General features: G+C 50.0%; 2 protein-coding genes across 3 annotated transcripts in view; one reads left to right on the plus strand and one right to left on the minus strand.

The window, feature by feature from the left end:
• srcap (Snf2-related CREBBP activator protein) overlaps positions 1-12,609 on the plus strand; it is a 26,545-nt gene extending 13,936 nt beyond the window's left edge. For both annotated transcript variants that reach the window (XM_062560166.1, XM_062560167.1), the window contains exons 20-33: positions 105-320; positions 439-603; positions 779-913; positions 1,117-1,440; positions 1,585-1,754; positions 1,864-2,177; positions 2,591-2,793; positions 3,167-3,336; positions 3,446-3,642; positions 3,933-4,047; positions 4,502-4,627; positions 5,813-5,989; positions 6,133-6,216; positions 6,580-12,609. In XM_062560166.1, coding sequence (XP_062416150.1) covers positions 105-320; positions 439-603; positions 779-913; positions 1,117-1,440; positions 1,585-1,754; positions 1,864-2,177; positions 2,591-2,793; positions 3,167-3,336; positions 3,446-3,642; positions 3,933-4,047; positions 4,502-4,627; positions 5,813-5,989; positions 6,133-6,216; positions 6,580-11,406 — 7,223 coding nt within the window. In that variant the 3' untranslated portion in view covers positions 11,407-12,609. The remainder of the gene's footprint in view (positions 1-104; positions 321-438; positions 604-778; positions 914-1,116; positions 1,441-1,584; positions 1,755-1,863; positions 2,178-2,590; positions 2,794-3,166; positions 3,337-3,445; positions 3,643-3,932; positions 4,048-4,501; positions 4,628-5,812; positions 5,990-6,132; positions 6,217-6,579) is intronic.
• On the minus strand, positions 12,440-18,061 carry stx4 (syntaxin 4). The gene is made up of 10 exons (XM_037464597.2): positions 17,822-18,061; positions 17,366-17,470; positions 16,456-16,555; positions 16,300-16,374; positions 16,144-16,214; positions 15,948-16,056; positions 14,800-14,873; positions 14,313-14,450; positions 14,124-14,234; positions 12,440-13,646 (listed from the first exon to the last, which is right to left on the minus strand). Exons 1-10 carry the CDS (start codon positions 17,849-17,851, stop codon positions 13,566-13,568), a joined length of 894 nt encoding a protein of 297 aa, XP_037320494.2. The 5' UTR covers positions 17,852-18,061; the 3' UTR covers positions 12,440-13,565.
• Between the last annotated feature and the right edge of the window lie 69 nt (positions 18,062-18,130).

Raw genomic sequence — 18,130 nt, forward strand, 5'->3', positions numbered from 1 at the left:
CCAGGATAAAGGATAATTTTTTAACCTTGATGGGAATATATTGTTCAACACACCATTGTACATTAAGTATCCCCCCCCCCCATCTGCGTTTTTTTCCTTTTTAGTGGTGTGTACAGTGACAACGGCTGCCGCACCTCGCCCCTCCATGCACCCCGCTGCTCAGATCGCAGTGCGGTCCGGCGGTCCGAGGCCGGTGCTGACCGTACGCCCCCCCGCTGCTTCCTGCGCAGCCGCCATCCCGGTCCTTCCTGGACCCAACCCTGGCAGCGTCCTGCCCCAGAGGGTTCTGCTCAGTCCGGATATGCAAGCCAGGCTGCCTTGTGAGTGAACACTCTGCAACTTTAAGGGCCTCTAGCTCGACTCTTGAGACTTTCACTATTCTGAATGTTACTGATCTACATCCTCTTGTGTTTTTTTTTGTTGTTGTTGCTACCTCAGCCGGGGAGGTGGTGAGCATCGCCCAGCTGGCCTCTCTGGCGGGTCGGCCCGTGTCGTCGTGTCAGGGAAGTAAACCCGTCACCTTCCAGCTTCAGGGCAACAAACTGACTCTGTCCGGAGCCCAGATCCACCAGGTCCCTGCAGCTTCTCCACGCCCAGTTCAGGGTCAGTTTATTCGCACAAAGCCTTCCGACACTAAGGCACAGGCCCCTTTAACTGATCAATCAATGGGATTTTTGATTGGAAATTATCTGGAATCCATTGAAAATACATCCCCATTTTGGATGTGCTCTTATTATTATGAAATAAAAACGGTATGCCTCTCCCTCCCTCCCCCCAGGTAATGTGATGCACCTGGTGTCTAGCGGAGTGCAGCACCACCTAATCAGCCAGCCAGCCCAAGTGACTGTGCAGAGCAGCACCTCCTCCACTGCTCCACCCACCAATCGACTGGCTCTGAATGCCTCAGCGCAAGGTTTTTATCCCGCCTTTCTCTTACTTTTCTTCAGGTTCCACCTCTAAATGAAAGTTGTATAATTATCTTAAAAGTTAGTGCAAAGAAAACTTGTTGGGATTCAGTCGCAGTTTAGTCCTGATCCTCTACGCCTAGCGGTCTGTTGCAGCTTAATCTACCTCTGAGAAGCCTCATTTCTCATTCTTATTTTCATATGTCCTCAGTGCCCCCCTCCATTGTGAGCAGCCCCGGTGTGGTGAAGATTGTTGTGCGTCAGGCAGCAGGGAAGGACGGCGGGCCTGTGCCCACGCTGGCTGTGGCTCCTTCCCCCCGCGTTGCTCCTCTGACCTCCCTGCACGCCAACACGACCCCCGTCAGAACCGCCGCTCCGCTGCAGATCGCCCAGCGCACCCCCGGCCCCGCCACTGCCACCGCTCACTACACCATAGCGCCTCCGGGGAACCCGGGCCCGACCCCCAACCAGCCACACCCCCCTCGCCCCGTCCTCAAAGTAGTGCAGCCTCCTCCATCGAGCGCAGAGCGGCCAGGTGAGACAGATCTTTTGATGCGCCGCTCCGGTTTAATCTATTTTGAGGGCCTGATGTGTTACGAAGGACAAAATGCTAAATACGTTGAGCTAATTTAGCCGAAGTAGAAAGCGGTTATTCTAAAACGCTCTTTCCTGTCTTCAGCCCTGGTCCAGGTGGCCTGCTCCTCCTCTACATCCATGTCCTCAGCGACTCCGCGGGAAGGCGGCAGTCAAACGCCGCTCCCCCCGAAGTCCAGGCCGGGCGCTGGGGTTAAGCCCCTTCCTCCCCCCAGGAGAGTTCCCAGGCTCCCTCCCCGCTCTCCGTTCCACACGGTAAGAAAATTGTGAGGCCAAACGGCACAAAAGCAAAAAGATTTGCGCTTCTTCTTGTGTTTCCGCTCTTTACCTCACTCGCTCATATCGCCTCCTTTGGTCTCAACAGAAGTGGCTCGAGGACAAACTCAAGCAGCAACGCGACAGCCGGCTGGACTTCATCATTCGGGTCAACGAGAGCCGCTGCGCGGCCAAGCCGGCGTACGGCCGGGAGGTTTTGGACTTCCTGACCTTCCTCCCCGGGCCACGACCCGCCCCGGCCCCCCAGCGCCCTCAGAGGGAGTGGGGTCGCTCGGGCCACAGCATCGCTCTCCACTCGCAGTGGGAGAACAAATTCAACTTCATGTGTCAGAGTCGTGCCGTGAGAGAGGCCATCCACAGCGTGGACGACCGGCTGGAGCTGCTCAGCGACGTCGTCGACAGGTGGATATTTTAGAGCTTTACGCCTCTTTTTCGGCATTTCTTTTTCGTTCCCATCTCAATGGGTCGCGCACCTCTATGAAAACAGCACTGTCATGGTTAGGAGCGCACGTGACTCCTATGGTCTCAGTGCTCGGTTAAGTCTTGGTTGCACTGCGAGGCGCAGAGGTTTTACTGGATCATTTGGGGGTATGATTTTAAATGAGGCATCTTTTGCACGGACAATGACAATTTCAAGCTTCCTTTGGTTATTTCTTTTCTGAGGGAAGGGTTGGTCACATGTGATGTGTTCATGAGCCGTAAGAAAGAAGAACTTGATGTTCCTGGTTTCCACAGCTTCTGGCTGGTATAAACGGTGTAGTTGTTTTGAACTGAGAACTGCGTCTCATTTAGCTTTTACTATTGTGTCCTTTCAGGTTCACATTTGCGATTCCCCCCGTGGAGGCTCCACAGATCTCGATGCACTGCTGCCATCCTCCTCCTTCTCTGAGCCACAAGCAGGCGGTCTTCTCCTCCCAGCTGTCCACTCAAGTCACTCCGCTAACCCGCAGTCTCCATCGAATCCAGTGTTACATGCGGACCCAGTTCCCGGACCTGAGGCTCATCCAGTACGATTGTGGTAAGCACTTTCAATACGAGAGCAGAAAAACGACAAATACAGAGTATTAAATGAAGAGCTTGTTCAGACTTGAAATGACCGCTCAGGGAAAACTAATTGAGCAATTAAACAAAATAAAAACTCCTTAGAGGAGCCACGTATTACTAAAGGAGAGAGGTTGTTGTAGCAATTTAGGCCACAACAAGATGAAGTCCCCATGCTATAAGAGTTATGTTAAAAAAAGTGTACCGATACTTTTCACTGATGAGGAAAAACTCATATTAGAATTTAGGAGAGTCAGAAACGTCAACCTGTATTTCCCCTTTTTGACCTAAAAAGGATCATGTTTCCTTATTCTGCTAAATGATTTGTGTCTCCTCCCCCACATGTGCAGGTAAGCTGCAGACTCTCCACACCCTGCTGAGGAAGCTGAAGACCGGAGGCCACCGGGTGCTGATCTTCACCCAGATGACGCGCATGCTGGACGTGCTGGAGCAGTTCCTCAACTACCACGGGCACATCTACCTCCGCCTGGATGGAAGCACGCGCGTGGAGATGAGACAGGTCTGTGTTAAAAAATAAAAAATAATAATAATGCATAAAAGGGTGATGGATGTTGAGGGGGATGAATTTAGAGTTGGACTCTGCTTATATTCTCTGCCTCCTCCTTCAGTCCCTTATGGAGCGCTTCAACGCAGACCGCCGGATCTTCTGCTTCATCCTGTCAACGCGCAGCGGAGGCGTCGGCGTGAACCTGACGGGGGCCGATACGGTGGTGTTCTACGACAGCGACTGGAACCCCACCATGGACGCCCAGGCACAGGACCGCTGCCACCGGATTGGCCAGACCAGAGACGTACACATCTACAGGTCAGAAGGGGGCGGAGTTTAATGCTTTGACACCGTACGGGTTGAGCTTTCGGGAGATGTTGCAATTCAGATTTTAAGAAGTCAATGTTAATGTCGGGTGGATATTTTGTTAATAAAAAAAAATTGTCCTCACCGGTGTTTATGGTTGAGGTCGCATTACGACTGTAGATGGGAGGAGTGAGAAAAACAAGGATGGAAGTTTGATCAATATATATATATGGCTTATCAGGCTTTACTTTAGAAAAAATGGGTTAATGTTTTTTTTTTTTTTCTTGAATGTTCCTCTTCAGGCTGATCAGTGAGCGAACAGTGGAGGAGAACATCTTGAAGAAAGCCAATCAGAAGAGGATGCTGGGAGACATGGCTATTGAAGGAGGAAACTTCACCACGGCCTTCTTCAAGCAGGTATTTGAACTTTTAACAGGAGCCTTTTCTTTTAACCCAGTACCTTACTTTATTAAAATTTTAGGATTTATTCATATTGGATTATTATCATACCACATTTCATTGTTTCTACTAACTGCTTCACTATGTATAAAAGTGCAGCTTAAAGTAAAAAGTGTTATTTCTCTCACCATGTGACAAATCACTTTAATTTAACATGCAGCTGTTTGAATACATTTTCCCATTAAAGGCTACGCTCTCGTCCTCTTTCATTAAACAGCAAAACCACTTGTGCTGTTTCAAGCGTGAGGATGTTGCAAAATTTTCTAATTAACCAATTGAATGAATAACATAATTAGCATAACTGCGGTTGTTGGGTATTTTAACGTCAGAGACTCGAGCGGTTCAAGTACCTACTTGTTGTTCTTTGTGTACGGAGGAGCGCTTTCCTGAGTTGAATGCTTTTGTTCCTCAGCAAACCATCCGAGAGCTGTTTGATATGAGCGAGGGGGAGAAGAGGGAGGCGGCGGTGGAGCTTTCGGTGACCCAAGCCGAGGAGGAGGAGACTGTCAACAAGCAGAGCACCACCATTCTGGAGCAGGTCAGGGGCATTAACTTTAAATTATTCAAGCAACCACTGATGCTGAGGCGTCAGGTATTCTGTCTTCTGACCACTAGGGGGCTCCTCTGGTCCCATAGAACAGGGTTTCTTAACCTTTTTGACACCTTTTTGACCTTGGGACCCAACTTTTTAAGTACAAAGTGGCCTGGGGTCCGTTCAAATATTAACACTGACTTGGATTAACTAATTGTATTCAATGGCAAAATAACTAATAAAATTAAGGACATTTTATTTATTATCGGTACGTAAACCTGCACACTACCTAATAATTCATGGAACCACTAAAGTTAATATAATAATTTGAAAGGCTCAAGCCGGCGCAACGCAACAATAACTTACTTTGACTACAGAAAAAAATGTAGACAATAGAAATATAACTATACTATGTTGAGGTTTCTTGCGTTGTGCCAAATGTCTGGCGGCGTTGCCCTAAGGTTAAGAATCACTGCTCTATGAAGAAATGACTACTTCTCTATTTATTCCCTCAGTAAACATAAACGTGACTTCATGGTCTTAATCTCTAGTTTCAAGTCTTCAATACAGCATGATGTTCATTTAGTAAATAATGGTCCATTTAGAGTCAAACAAAGCAGGGTGTGATGGACAGGCTGTGTACTGTCTCTACATCCCTTCCTCCTCGGGCCACTTTCTGTTCACAGGTTGCAAACATTTTTAGAGGCGGCGGCCAATATGCCGAACTCGAGGGTTCAAAACGTCCACAAACCAACGAGTGTCGTTGCCATGACTACGTCGCTTTTATTACACAGCGCAAAGTTTTGCAACCTCCTTGTTGTTACTTTTTGTTCCTTTCTGTTTCCCACGATACCAAACGCAAACATGACGACATGAAACTGCTGCAATTACTTCTGTATTTGGTTTGTAAATTGAAACGGTGCAACTTCCAGCTGTGAAAATCTTCTGATCATCTGTCACAATCGCAGCAGTAACCTTAACCCCCTGACCTTTAATAAAGTAAATAAAGCCATTTATTATTAAAATCCGTTCACGCTGAGGAAAAATAATCTTGGACTTGTGTTGCACATCCTTATTTAACTTATTTTAACCACATTTATTTTAACAAATGTATTGGATGTCTGAATAAACCCAAAGTTTATTTAATGGTGTAATTACAGTATAATAACCGGACATGTTGAACCTTCGCAGGCATTGTGTCGAGCCGAGGACGAGGAGGACATCGTCGCCGCCTCGCAGGCCAAAGCGGAGCAGGTGGCAGAACTGGCAGAGTTCAACGAAAATATCCCACTGGATGATGGAGGGGAGCAGGAAGAGGTGGAGGAGCTCTCTAAGGCGGAGCAGGAAATTGCGGCTCTGGTAGAGCAGGTGAATGATCTTTATTATTTTTTTTAAATCAAGACCATTGCTATTATATGATTGCATCTTTGTAACGGCTTCTGCTGCATGTCTGCATTGTATCTGTAGTGTTTGAGTTCTGCTATCTCACCACTTGCTCCACCCGTCTCTAGCTCACTCCGATTGAACGCTACGCCATGAACTTTCTGGAGACCTCCTTAGAAGACGTGTGCAAAGAGGAACTGAAGCAGGCCGAGGTAACCACACGTCTTCTCCTTCTTTTAAAATGACAGATTTCTTTTCAACAAGTTGGCTTTGATACATTGGAACACAAAGGTATTCATATTTAAGATGAATACTAGTCCTCACAACTAAAACGCTGCACTTTTTATTATGGTACTCTTTCCTTCAGAACTTCATATAGTTAAGGGTCACATTGTTTAACACTGTGGGGAAATTTGTCATTTTGGATTTGACTGAGGCGTTAATTCAATTTGATTGCCATGACGACAATGACTTGGATGCTTTTGGTTTTTGTTATAAGACATAATTTGTCAAACCCTGTATTCCTACCAGAAACAGTACATTTAATGTCTAATTCTGTTGTGCTGTGTGTTTAGGAGCAAGTGGAGGCTGCCAGGAAGGGCCTTGACCAGGCCAAGGAGGAAGGCCTGAAGCTCCACGCCTCGTCCGACGAGGACAACGAGGACTTTCTGTCACCGCTGGCTTCTGTGGAGCCTTCTCATCCAGGCCGCCGGGGCCGCAAACCCAAGGACAAGGACAAGGTCGTGAGCTCCACAAGGACCAGTGGTCGTCTGCGCGGGGCCTCGCCCGAGCCCACCCGAGAAGTGCCTGAAAGATTCCGCTGTGGTCCGAGAGGACGAGGCGCCGCGCCTGCCACCCCCCCCCGAACAGACCATCACAAAACCTCATCAACAACCAAGCTTCACGATTCCTCCAAATCGCCCCCCGCCAGAGACCAACCGACCCTCAAAACCAAGACTCTGCCAAACCGCTCCCATCCCAGTCCAGTGCCTTCCCCTCCCACAGCCTCCCCCCCCGCGGGGAAACTACAGGGCGCCGGGGAGACTGAGACCCCCAAAGCCTGCAGTCAGGACAAGGAGGGGGAGGACGAGAAGGGGGGGTCCGACACTCCGCTGGAGACCAGCTGCCCGGTGGACCATCAGGCAGACGGCGAAGACGGCGGCGGCGACTGCGGCAAAGACCACGGCGCCGTGTCTCCGCCCTCTTCCAGCTCTCGGTCGCCTCGCAAGCGCCAGTCGGCGGACGGGGAAGTCCTGCGGGGGCTGGTCGAAGCCTCCCCTTCGGCCAAGGTCCTGCGCAAGCTCCCGGGGAGGTTGGTCACGGTGGTGGAGGAGAAGGAGCCCAGGCGGAGGCGGCGGCGGGGGAGCGGCACCGGAGGCGGAGCTTCGTCAGAGGAGGCGATCGCGGAGGAAAGCGCCGCCGGATTCGTCGACGAGGCGAACAAAGACGACGCGTCGCCGAGCCCCGACGCCAAAAGCAAAATGGCGGTTACCAAATCTCCCCCGGATCAGCACCCGACTCCCAGCCCAGCTGTTCACCCTCCGCCCGTCAGGAGCTACCCGCCGTACTCTCCGCCACATCTGTTTCCCGACATGCCCGTTCTGAGGAACCTTCCCGTGCGGCGGCGCTTGGAAACCGAGTCTCGCATGGCCGCTCAGCTGGGGGAGCAGCAGCAGCAGCAGCAGCAGCAGCTGGGTCGAGGGCGGGGCTGGAACCAGTCCAGAAAATCGGAGCCCCCGCCGGGCAGAGCCGGCGCTTCAGCTTCCACGCAGTCCGATTCTCTCGTGACACCTTTGAAAAGAAAGCGGGGCCGGCCCCCTAAGACTCCCCCGAGGTTACCTGAGCATGACCGCGCGGTGACCCCGTCCCCCCAAAGGCAGGAAGGGATCCTCTCTGTCTCCCCAAAACGAAAGCGGGGCCGTCCTCGCAAAGACTCCACGACGACCACGACGACCACGACGGAAACCGCCAGCGAACGGCCAAACTCTAAAAACGAGAGCATCACTACCGGCGCACGTGAGGTACCAAAAACGGAAAGTCGCTCAGAGCCGACTCCTCCGTCTGAGAACAAGGCGGAGATCCCCAAAGCTGCTGTTGTGACTACAAGTCACGGCCCCCCCTCTGCAGGGGCGGAGGAAACGGACAATAAGACTCCAAATCCCCCCCAATGCCCCCCAACAACTGATGAAGCTTCAGTGCAAGCACCCAGCGCCCCTACTGCACCTACTGCCACACCACCCAAACCCACACCACCTACTGCACCCAAACCCACACCACCTACTGCACCTACAGCCACACCACCCAAACCCACTGCACCTACTGCCACACCACCCAAACCCACACCACCCACTGCACCCAAATCCACACCACCTACTGCACCTACAGCCACACCACCCAAACCCACTGCACCTACTGCCACACCACCCAAACCCACACCACCCACTGCACCCAAATCCACACCACCTACTGCCACACCACCCAAACCCACACCACCCAAACCCACACAGCCTACTGCCATACCACCCACTGCATGCAAACCCACACCAGCTACTGCACCTACACCCACTGCACCTACACCCACTGCACCTACAGCCACACCAGCTGCAGCCACTGCACCCACACCAGCTACTGCACCTACACCCACTGCACCTACAGCTGCACCCACACCAGCTGCAGCCACTGCACCCACACTACCCAAACCCTCTCCACCCAAACCCACACCAGCCACTGCACCTACAGCGACCACACCTGCTGCACCCACACCACTTACACCCACTGCAGCTGCACCCCTTTCTTTTGTTCACTCCACATCAGCTCAACGTGCACCAGCTACTCAAAGCCCAGACACGGCATTAACCCAGGTGTCCATCATCCCAGCCACCTCTACCCCAAATACCACAGCTCCGTTGCCCCTTGCCAGCGCTGCCACATCAACTGCAGGCTCTGTACAAACAACGCTTTCGGTTTCCGGCGCTTCTAAAGCTCCAGCAGAACCAAAACCTTCAGTTACTGCAATTGCCAAAGCAACAGCGCTGCGCAATACAACGTCAGTCCCACCACCAACTGCCACCTCTCCATCGGCCGAGTCGTCTTCTGCCCTGCCCGCCGACGCAGTCCCAGCATCGCTCCTCGCCACGACCCTCGCTGCTGGCGTGGTTCCAAAGCCAGGCAGCGCAGCGAAATCTGTCTCGACTAAAACGGCTCCTGTGACGGATTTGTCACCCACAACGTCTACGCCAACTAGTGTTCCGTCCGCTGCGGCTTCCCCCCAGAAGGTTTCAGCTTCGACTTCAGCGACCTCAACATCTTCCCCCGCTACAGCGACCACGGCCGTGAGAACGGTCCAAGCCGCTCCCAGCGCAGGTCCAACAGCGTCTGCTTCTACGGCGCCGGCAGTGGTCACAACTTCTCCAAACCAGGCAAGGAGCGACGTGGCAGCCAGCAAAGCACCACCGATGGCAGCTCAAGTGTCCTCGGATAAACCCTGTGCTGCACCGCCTACCCCGCCTACCCCACCCAAAGCCCAGCCTGTTCCAGTCACGACATCCCCCCCAGCAGAGAGAGTGCAAGGGGAGACGCACACAACTTCGACTGCCCCTCCCACAGAAAAGGCTGGCAACATCTCCCCTCCCCCAACTACTACTACTACTACGCCATCTCTATTAGCCACGGTCACCACGACGACATCATCCAGCAGCCCCTCTCCTCCGTTTACCGGCACACAAACGTCTCCAGTGCAAAGCGCCGCCTCCAGTGATGTGACCCCACCAGTCCGGACGGAGGCCCCCCCCCAGATAACCACACCTGTGTCCCCTAGTGTTTCATCTGAGAAACCGTCCTCGGGGCCAACACGCATGTCTCCGGCTGAAGGGGACATGGACACGGGGACAGAAATGGAGGTGGATGATGCAAGGATGGAGGAGGAACAGGAGGACGCCTGTAAGTCCCAACCTAAAAGAAGAAGGGTGGACAGTTCCTCAGAGAACAAAGACTTTGGGTCGGGGAGGGAGGGAGAAGCGCCGCCTGCAGCTTCCCCTCAGAAAGATGAACCCAAACAGGAGGTGGAGAAAACTACAGAAAACAAAGAGACCCCAATCCAGAAAAGGCCTCTGAGTCGACAAAGTAGCCGCGAGTCCGCCCGCTCCTCCTCTTCCTCCTCCTCGTCTTCGGGGTGTTCCACGTCCACCCTCACTCGTCACGCCCACCACAAAAGGACTTATGAGAATCGACACCCTGCCAAGAAGAGGCGGATGGACGTCACCTCCGACACGGGGAAGGCGGAGAAGAGCCAACGGGGCGGGGAGGAGGGAGAGGAAGGCTGCGACGATGAGCTCGGGAGGCGGCGGCGCTCCAGGTCCTCCTCCTTCACCTCCTCGGACTCGGACAACAGCGGCAGCGGCAAAGCGCACCGGCTGACCCGCTCGGCGAAGCGGCGGCTGCAGGACCAGGAGAGGAAGAAGGGCAACGGCCGCCAGGCGAAGAAGTCCGACAGAAACGCGGTGAACAACGCCAACGCGTCCACGGGCGGGGAGTCGGGCAGCGACGCGTCTTCGGTCGGGCTCGCCAAGAAGAAGAAGAAGAAGAAGAAGAAGTCGGCGCTCGCCGCTAAAGCCCAGACGAACAGCGCCCCCGCCGAGCCGGAGGTTCTAGGGAAGAGGTGCTCTGCGCTCAACGCGGCGGCCAAGCTGCTGGCGATGAAAGGCAGGGTGGATACGCCCGGCCACACCCCCCGAAGGGACGCCGCCGCCGCCAAGGCCTCCTCTTCTGACAAGAACCAAAAGCTGAAAAGCAAAAGTGTACCGACCCCTTCTCCGAGTAACTCTGTAACCAATAACAGAAGCAGCAAGCCTGCCACGGCCAATCAGCTGCGCCGCTCCGCCTCCCGCTGCACCAGACAGTGTCCCGGCTCGCTGGTCCCGCCCCTCGACTTGGAGTTCAAGAGGTCGAGAGCAGAAGAGAAGGAGGGAGGCGGCAGGAAGCCGTCGGGGGGGAAGGAAGGCGAGCCGCCGCCGTCCTCGTCCCGGGGCCACAGCGCCTGCAGCAGCATGAGCAGCGACGGCGGCGGCGATGGCGGCGGAGGGCGCGGGCGCAGCAGCAGGAGCCGCAGCAGCAGCAGCAGCAACAGCAGCCAACGCACGCGCAGCCTCAGCTCCCAGAACACGGAGCACCGGGAGTCCCGCGCCGCCTCCTCGGGCAGCGAGCGCCGCCGCGGCCGCTCGGAGAGCCGGAGGGAGCGCCGCTCCCGGAAGCTCTGCCAGGAGGCCGCCAGCGGCTCGGGGGCCGAGGGCAGCACGCCGGACCGGGTGCTGCGCAGCGTCGCCGCGCTGGCGGCGGTGCAGGCCCGGTCGCCGGCCGCCAGCACCCGGTCCTCCTCGGGTCACCACCGACGCAACAAGACATGAGCCGAGTGCCAAAAAGGGGTTAAAAGGAGAAGAAGAAGAGGAGAAAGAAAAAACCACGCAGCGAGATGGACGAAGCGAGGGGCCACGTTTACGGGAGCACGACCTCGGCGAGTTCTGGGGGGGGGCTCCCTGCCTCTTGGGCCCTCTCCAATCGGAGCTGGTCCTCTCACCAGCTCGGTCGCGCTGGGGGGAAGACTCAGTGGGGATGTCGGGTAACAAAAAACAACAACAACAACAAAAAAGAAATAAAAAGGGTGGCGCCAGCAGGTCGGTGCGGCGCAGCGACGAGCTTCAGTGCTGCGACTCGTCGGGGACAAAGGTGCAGAGTTGTTAGTTCACATTATGTACTGTAATCTTTGGAGACTGGAACACTCGGATCTTGCGTGTTGAGGCGGGATTCTACAACGAAGGCATCGTTTGTGTGACATTAAAAACCTTTGAGTGACCAGTTGTATTGTAAGTTGGAGGTTTTTAGATTTTCGTTTTGAACATTTTCATCGGCTGTCCTGACTATTGTTTCTCTGTAGTCAGTTGATAAGTTATGCATATTTTATTATTTCTTCCAGGGTGTTAGGAGACCAGATCTGTCGTTGTGATCAATGCTGGAGCTTCTCTTTGCTTCTCCTCCTCTTTTTGTCTCGTCAGTCCTCTGTTCATTGGATTCATTTTTAAATCCAGCCTTGTTTCTCATTTGCACATCTGATACAGTGGCCCTGGGCTCTTTGAGTACATTGTGGGGTAGTGATGGGGTTCGCTGGATGAATTGCTTACTTGCCGTGTTTCTCCAACCAATTCGAAAATGCATCAATTGAAGCTAAAAGTTGTCTTGAAAATCCTTTTTTTTTGTTTTTTTTTTTGTTGCTTCAGATCAGACACGGAGCAGTTTTTCTCACATTCTCAAAGGCAGTCGTAGTTACGGTTCACTTTGTATTTATATCAGAGCAAGAAAATGTTGAAATCAAAGAGTGCCTATTGGGCCAAATGGATTTGAACCTCAGATTGCCTTGTGAAGCCACTGAAGCGTTGGTGTTGCTTCTCTTGTTTAAAAAAAAAAGAAGAAAAAAAGAAGCCAAACAAGTCCAACCTGAGAGCTTAGAGAAAAGCACCCGGTGCATCAGTGCAACCAAATTATTCTTGTTTTCACTTGTTTTTCTTTTCACCACCTCCATGTAAAAAAAAGTGAATAAAATGACTGGTACAGTTCCAGATGACTGTAATTTGTTTTTATTTTTAGACTTGTGAAAGCTATTTTGTGCAGAGCTAATATTTGGGGAGGGGGGGGGGGGGTAGTTTATGGTGATGGTCATATTTTTTATTTGTCTTCATCTGTTGCATTCCTTGTTCCCTTGTAATTCCACATTGTTTTACTTGAAAAAAATAAGACTATTACAGTTGAATAAAAGACCAAAAATTAGCGTGCCGTTGTTCATTGTGTTGCAAAAACAATACTGTAAAAGATGGACACGTTTAACTAAACTACAAGATTTAACGTCACAGATCAGAAGTCACTTTGCTCAACTTTTTACTTCCTGCTTCCAAAGAAGAGAATTAGATGACCCTGTTGATTTGGTATACACATTTATTTCTACAAATCAAGTGAATGCATCGCTTGCTCCATGTTCCCACCCCACAAACGTGACAAAACGTGACAAAAAATAAAGTCGTGAGCTGAAACGCTGCTGCTGCAGGAACTCAAGCCAAACTCCCTTCTTCACGATGTCAAAGGCACCAAAAGTTTTGAATCATAAATACGAGAGGGCCTTAAATCAGCCACCTGTGTGAAATAAGAGTGGGGCTAAACATCAACTATTTACATTTGTTCCATGTAGGCAGTTAAAAAATGCATGAATAATTTCTGAATCATCAACATGAGGTTATGTCTGATTGGCTATTAAAGATAGCCTCCCTATTAAAATTGTTCTTGGCGCATCCAGACAGCTTCTTGCGTTCTGGGGGGGCAATACTGCAGTGTGCTTATATCAATCTGTTTATTTTCGTATACAGGAGGTGAAGCTACCTGATGTAACGGCACACAAATTGTCTGCATTGCAGCACATTTGTGCTCTTAAGAAAACGACTAATGTGGCAAAGCGCAGGATGGTTTCACATCGTCCTGCTGGACGTGGATCTTCTTCTTCTTCTTCCCCGCACGTCTGCTGTTAGACGCTGAAGGCAGATACCAGTGAGATGACTAGGATGAGGAGGAGGATGGCACAGCAGATCGCTATCCAGACCTTCTTCTGCGTTGGGAGGGAGCCGAGAAGAAATATTCAACAAACAAGGATCAATAAGTAGTTGATGTGGCAGGATTTTAAAGTTCAAAGCCTCAGCAGATAGAAAAAATGATACGATTATTTGTCTTAATAAAGCTTCCTAATGTCATAAAAATGTATATTAATCTTAATAACCCATACAAACCGGATACGCTAATTACAAGATAAAGATGTTAACCAGTTTTTTAGGAATAATTCAATCATAAAAACACTATATTATAGAGAAAGTTGTCCTTTTGTAAAGAACAGTTTTCTAGTGTGTGGTTCCTTTGCTAAAGGAGCAAAGTAAGGAAGCATTGAAGCTCCTTTCCTTTCCTTTAGAGTCATTTAGGCAAAAAGGACTATTCAAATCCAGCTCCTCGCTCTCAAGGGGACGTCCACCACACAAACGCTCTTTTAGTGGATGAAAGGTTCCTTTAAGGCTTCTCTGCGACCCGTCGGTACCTTTCGTGCTTTCTGATGATAAGTGACGGCCTTCTCCGTGTTGACCTTCGCTTTCTCCACATAGTCGGACGACTCCATGATGTTATTTTCGATCCGGTTCACCATGTCCCCCTGAAAGAAAACTTCAAAATCAGACGCCGCTTGTAACCCCCCCGGCAACGAAGGCCTTGAGCTAATCCACAGCCTCACCTGAGCCTCCACCTCCATGGCCAGGTACTGGAACATGGAGTGCAGGTCTCTGATGCTCTGCTCCAGCTTCATGATCTCGTCGTGCCGCGACTCGATCTCGTTCAGAGCCTGCTTGGTGGCCAGGGCGTCGTTCAGGAGCTGAGGGTCACAGGGAGGGGCCCAGGTGCATCAGCTGCTTTGTGAGCAATAGCCTGTCTCCTCTATGACCGGTGGCACAGTGTAGACTCTGGTAAACTAGAAGTTTTCTCTAGTAAGCGCACTTCTTAGAGGGCGGGTCTCTTCACAGCGACTAGAGGGACGGGGGGGGGGTGTTTCTCTGCTTACCAACTCTGTGGTCCGTTTTTTTAAGCAATCAGGCAAACAGCAGAGGTCAAGCATCACAAAAAAAAACACAACAACAACAACCGTGAGATTGCCCATGTTGTAGTTGGTACCCACATCACCGTGGCAACGGTTTCTTCCCTCCTCCTCCTCCTCTCGTACTCACATTTTGGGTGAAAACATTTGTCTGGCCACTCTCCAGCATCGTGTCCAGCTCCTCTTCCGTCACGTTGCACCCAGCTGAAAAGACGAGTGCGTCACATCGGCGTTACGGAGGCTGCGATGAGGAGATTTGCTTAAGACAGTTCCTAACGGAGCGAAATGACCCAGAAGTAGTGGGCGCCATGATTGAAGCTTCAGTGAGCATAGAGGAACCACTGGGCCTTCCTTTACGAAGGGAAAGGACATCATTCTGTCCCAGAATTCCTCGCGGCGTCAATATTTAAATAGTGACGTATCAGACGAGAAATAACGATCATGACCAAGAAACGCATTTTATGAAAGTACTCGTAGCAGAACTTTCATGTTGCCACCTTGTTAATAAAGTAATACTTTGAAGCTGGTTGTTTTAAGTCGTCTGCATGACTCAGCACTGTAACATCGAAGATGCTTCTTTGGATTCCATCTTTGGAGAAATTGTAGTTTTTTTCCACTGGCTTGAAAGATCACTTAAATGTTCATTAATTATCAACATAAAAAGGTGGTTCATTCAGTTTTAAATAGTGCACTAATTATTGCAGCTCTACTATAAAGACTTAAAGGACCACAAGTTTCTTGGGGTCTTAATGAAATGTTTGTAACATACTTTGGTCAAAATACCACAAGGATCATTTAAAACAGCACCCGTTTTACCTTGTAAGAGAGACTCCCACTTCATGGTGACGAGAACAATGATAAGGAAGCTCATTCTCACTGAAGCACGACCTTTCTGACCAACAAGCACCATAACGAGTTATTGGCTGCGTGAATCCTGTCCATAAATACAGGTTCACGCACTTTGTTCCTGGTTCATAACATAGCATTTCTTTAAGCAGCTATATAGACTGTGTATACATTGAATATGTTAATAAAAATAAACACTGCAGTACAATAAAACTATTATTAATAAAGTTATTACAACCTAATTTTGTACCATTTATTAAATCATTCCAGTGCTTTAAACATGGAAGTTTTAAAGTGAAGCGTGGAATCTGTCACGAGGCTTTGAGAAGGAGGAAGTGATCCGCTCAGCAGAGGAGGAGGAGGAGGAGGAGGAGGAGGAGGAGGAGGAGGAGGAGGAGACCAAACCTGAAACCTCGCTCTGGGCCTACTCACTGATTTTCAGCTGCCTCTGTATCCTCTCCACGTTGCGGTCCCGGTACTGGGACTGTATGGTGCTGCAGTGACCCATCAGCTCCACAAACTCCTTCGACAGGACGCCGTGCTGCAGGTGACGGGAAGTTTAGTTTCACAAAAGGTCTGAGGAGGGGGATTTAAAATCCAGTGTATAAGTATATTCCAGATGTCTGACCTGGGTCCGCTGCATCCGAATGTTTATGGGGACGTATTTCTCATCGTCGTCTCCCTTCTTCAGTTCAATATCTGTGGGAAGATAAAAGATACGTGAGGCTCAAGTACACAAAAAAAACCTAAATAAACACAACGCTTGTCCTCCACCAATACTCACTCTTGAGTTTCCTCTGGATCTGAGTCGCTGACGTTTTGATCTCCTCTCGAAGAGTCTGCAGCTCTTTCTTTGTACCTGAGCATGGAGAACGTCACAGAAGGGCAACACACTCTTTATAGATGTGATGAGAACTCGAGTCTTGACGACCGTACTCACTGTCCTCGGGCACCGGTACGCCGAGCACGGTCTTTTGAATGTTCTCCAGTTTCGACACCATCTGCTTGAGGCTCTGCAGACCCTCGTGGATTTCCTGCACCTGTATTTTAGTTCATTTTTTAATAAGTTGATAAAAAAGTAAATTTCCAAAAGAGGTTTTTGATGATTAAGTAAACAAAAAGGCCAAAAATTCTCTGGTTACGGTCAATTTCATAAGGCACTGTTGCTTTTTGTCGTTTTGTATCATTTTAATTATTATATTTTAATATAGAAGACTGCTGGTGGGACAAAACAGGAAAACGTATGAAGTCAACATGATCTCAGTTCACTTCAAACAGCGCTCAACATTTAACCTAAAGATTTCTTATCTAAAAATATTCAGAATAATTTGTTAATATTGGTTTGAGATTCAATAACATAGTTCTGAAATCAATCTTTTCATCATGCTAGTAATCGAATTTAAGGCTACAGTTGGTTTTAACAATCAATCGAATATTTCAATTATTTATTAATTGTTCATCTATGAAAATATTGGAGATGGGAGATAATTACCATAAGATAGTTACTTTATTCAAGTTGTCATAACCATTATAACTATAGTTCTGTATGTTTGGTATTCTTGCCTCGTCAGACATTTAAACAAAACGCACAAACTCTTCTATTTTGGGGAAGAGAAGTTACAAATATTCACATTTGAGTAGACAGATTGAAACACAGATTTGAGATAAAGTGCACATGACCATTTCTTCTGGATTTTCCTCAGTTTAACAATGTAAACAATGATCGAGTTTAACACAAAAAATAACCCCTCATAAAAGGGGTCATAGAGGACTTGAAAGAGAAGATCAAGTCATCGTAACAGATCCGTCATCTTCACGTGGATTAACACCTTTATCAACATAGACGTCACCTTCTTGAAGAAAGCATCGTTCTCCTTATCCTCTTTGGCCGAAGAGGTGGCCGGTTTGCTCACAAGTGGTTTTGCCTCTTCGTCCTCATCTGAAGCCTCTGCCTTCTGCAAGTCACAATAAACACACACAGATGTGTATGCATGAATAACATGAAGACCTGCCCATGTTAACGGACTCCTCTGCAGCCGTGCCCTTATCCCGGCCTGTCCTATCCTTATAGGAGACAGGGCTGAAACGGAAGTACGCGGTAGCGTCTCGCCAAAGTTAAAATGTATAAACTTAGTCGTTTTTAACCACGTTGAGTTGTTCACTTCCTTAGTCAAGGTTATCACAGCGGAGTCTTTAGAAGTTAGCGGCCGCTAGTCGACTAGCTGAACGAACACAAATCGGCTAAGTTAGCCGGCTAGCCCGCTAATGCTAACGCTAGGCTAGTTTTTTTATACTTTGAAACTCACGTTGCCCAATTCTTTAGTTCGGTCCCGCATCTTTTATTTTCCAGGGGGTGGAGGAGAAGCAGCCGGTCCAGGTGTGACACCAACTGCGACCCTACACTGGAGGGTGGCGAGTGGTTCCCCAAGCAGAAAAAAAACTAAATGAAGAAAAGAAAACTTTGATCTGACGTTAATGTCATTCAACAAGAGAGACGCTACTCCGGTAGCATCAGTTCTTCTTCGTCTGCTGCTGAGCGTCGCTCGCTGGCGCCCTCCGTGGCAGCAGCGTGTAACGACACCTTGAAGTCTACGTTATTAACTTCGGTACGTTCT

This window comes from Pungitius pungitius, chromosome 21 (genome assembly GCF_949316345.1).
Source record: "Pungitius pungitius chromosome 21, fPunPun2.1, whole genome shotgun sequence".
NCBI lineage: Eukaryota > Metazoa > Chordata > Actinopteri > Perciformes > Gasterosteidae > Pungitius > Pungitius pungitius.

What these genes read in the sequence shown, in the direction of transcription:
- stx4 (XM_037464597.2), bottom strand. Translation starts at nt 17,851, where the DNA reads ATGCGGGACCGAACTAAAGAATTGGGCAAC. An exon ending in ACAGAGGCAGCTGAAAATCA is followed by an intron (nt 14,874 to 15,947) that starts GTGAGTAGGCCC and finishes TCGTCTTTTCAG; the next exon opens with CTGGGTGCAACGTGACGGAA. An exon ending in CCATGGAGGTGGAGGCTCAG is followed by an intron (nt 14,235 to 14,312) that starts GTGAGGCTGTGG and finishes GTTTTCTTTCAG; the next exon opens with GGGGACATGGTGAACCGGAT.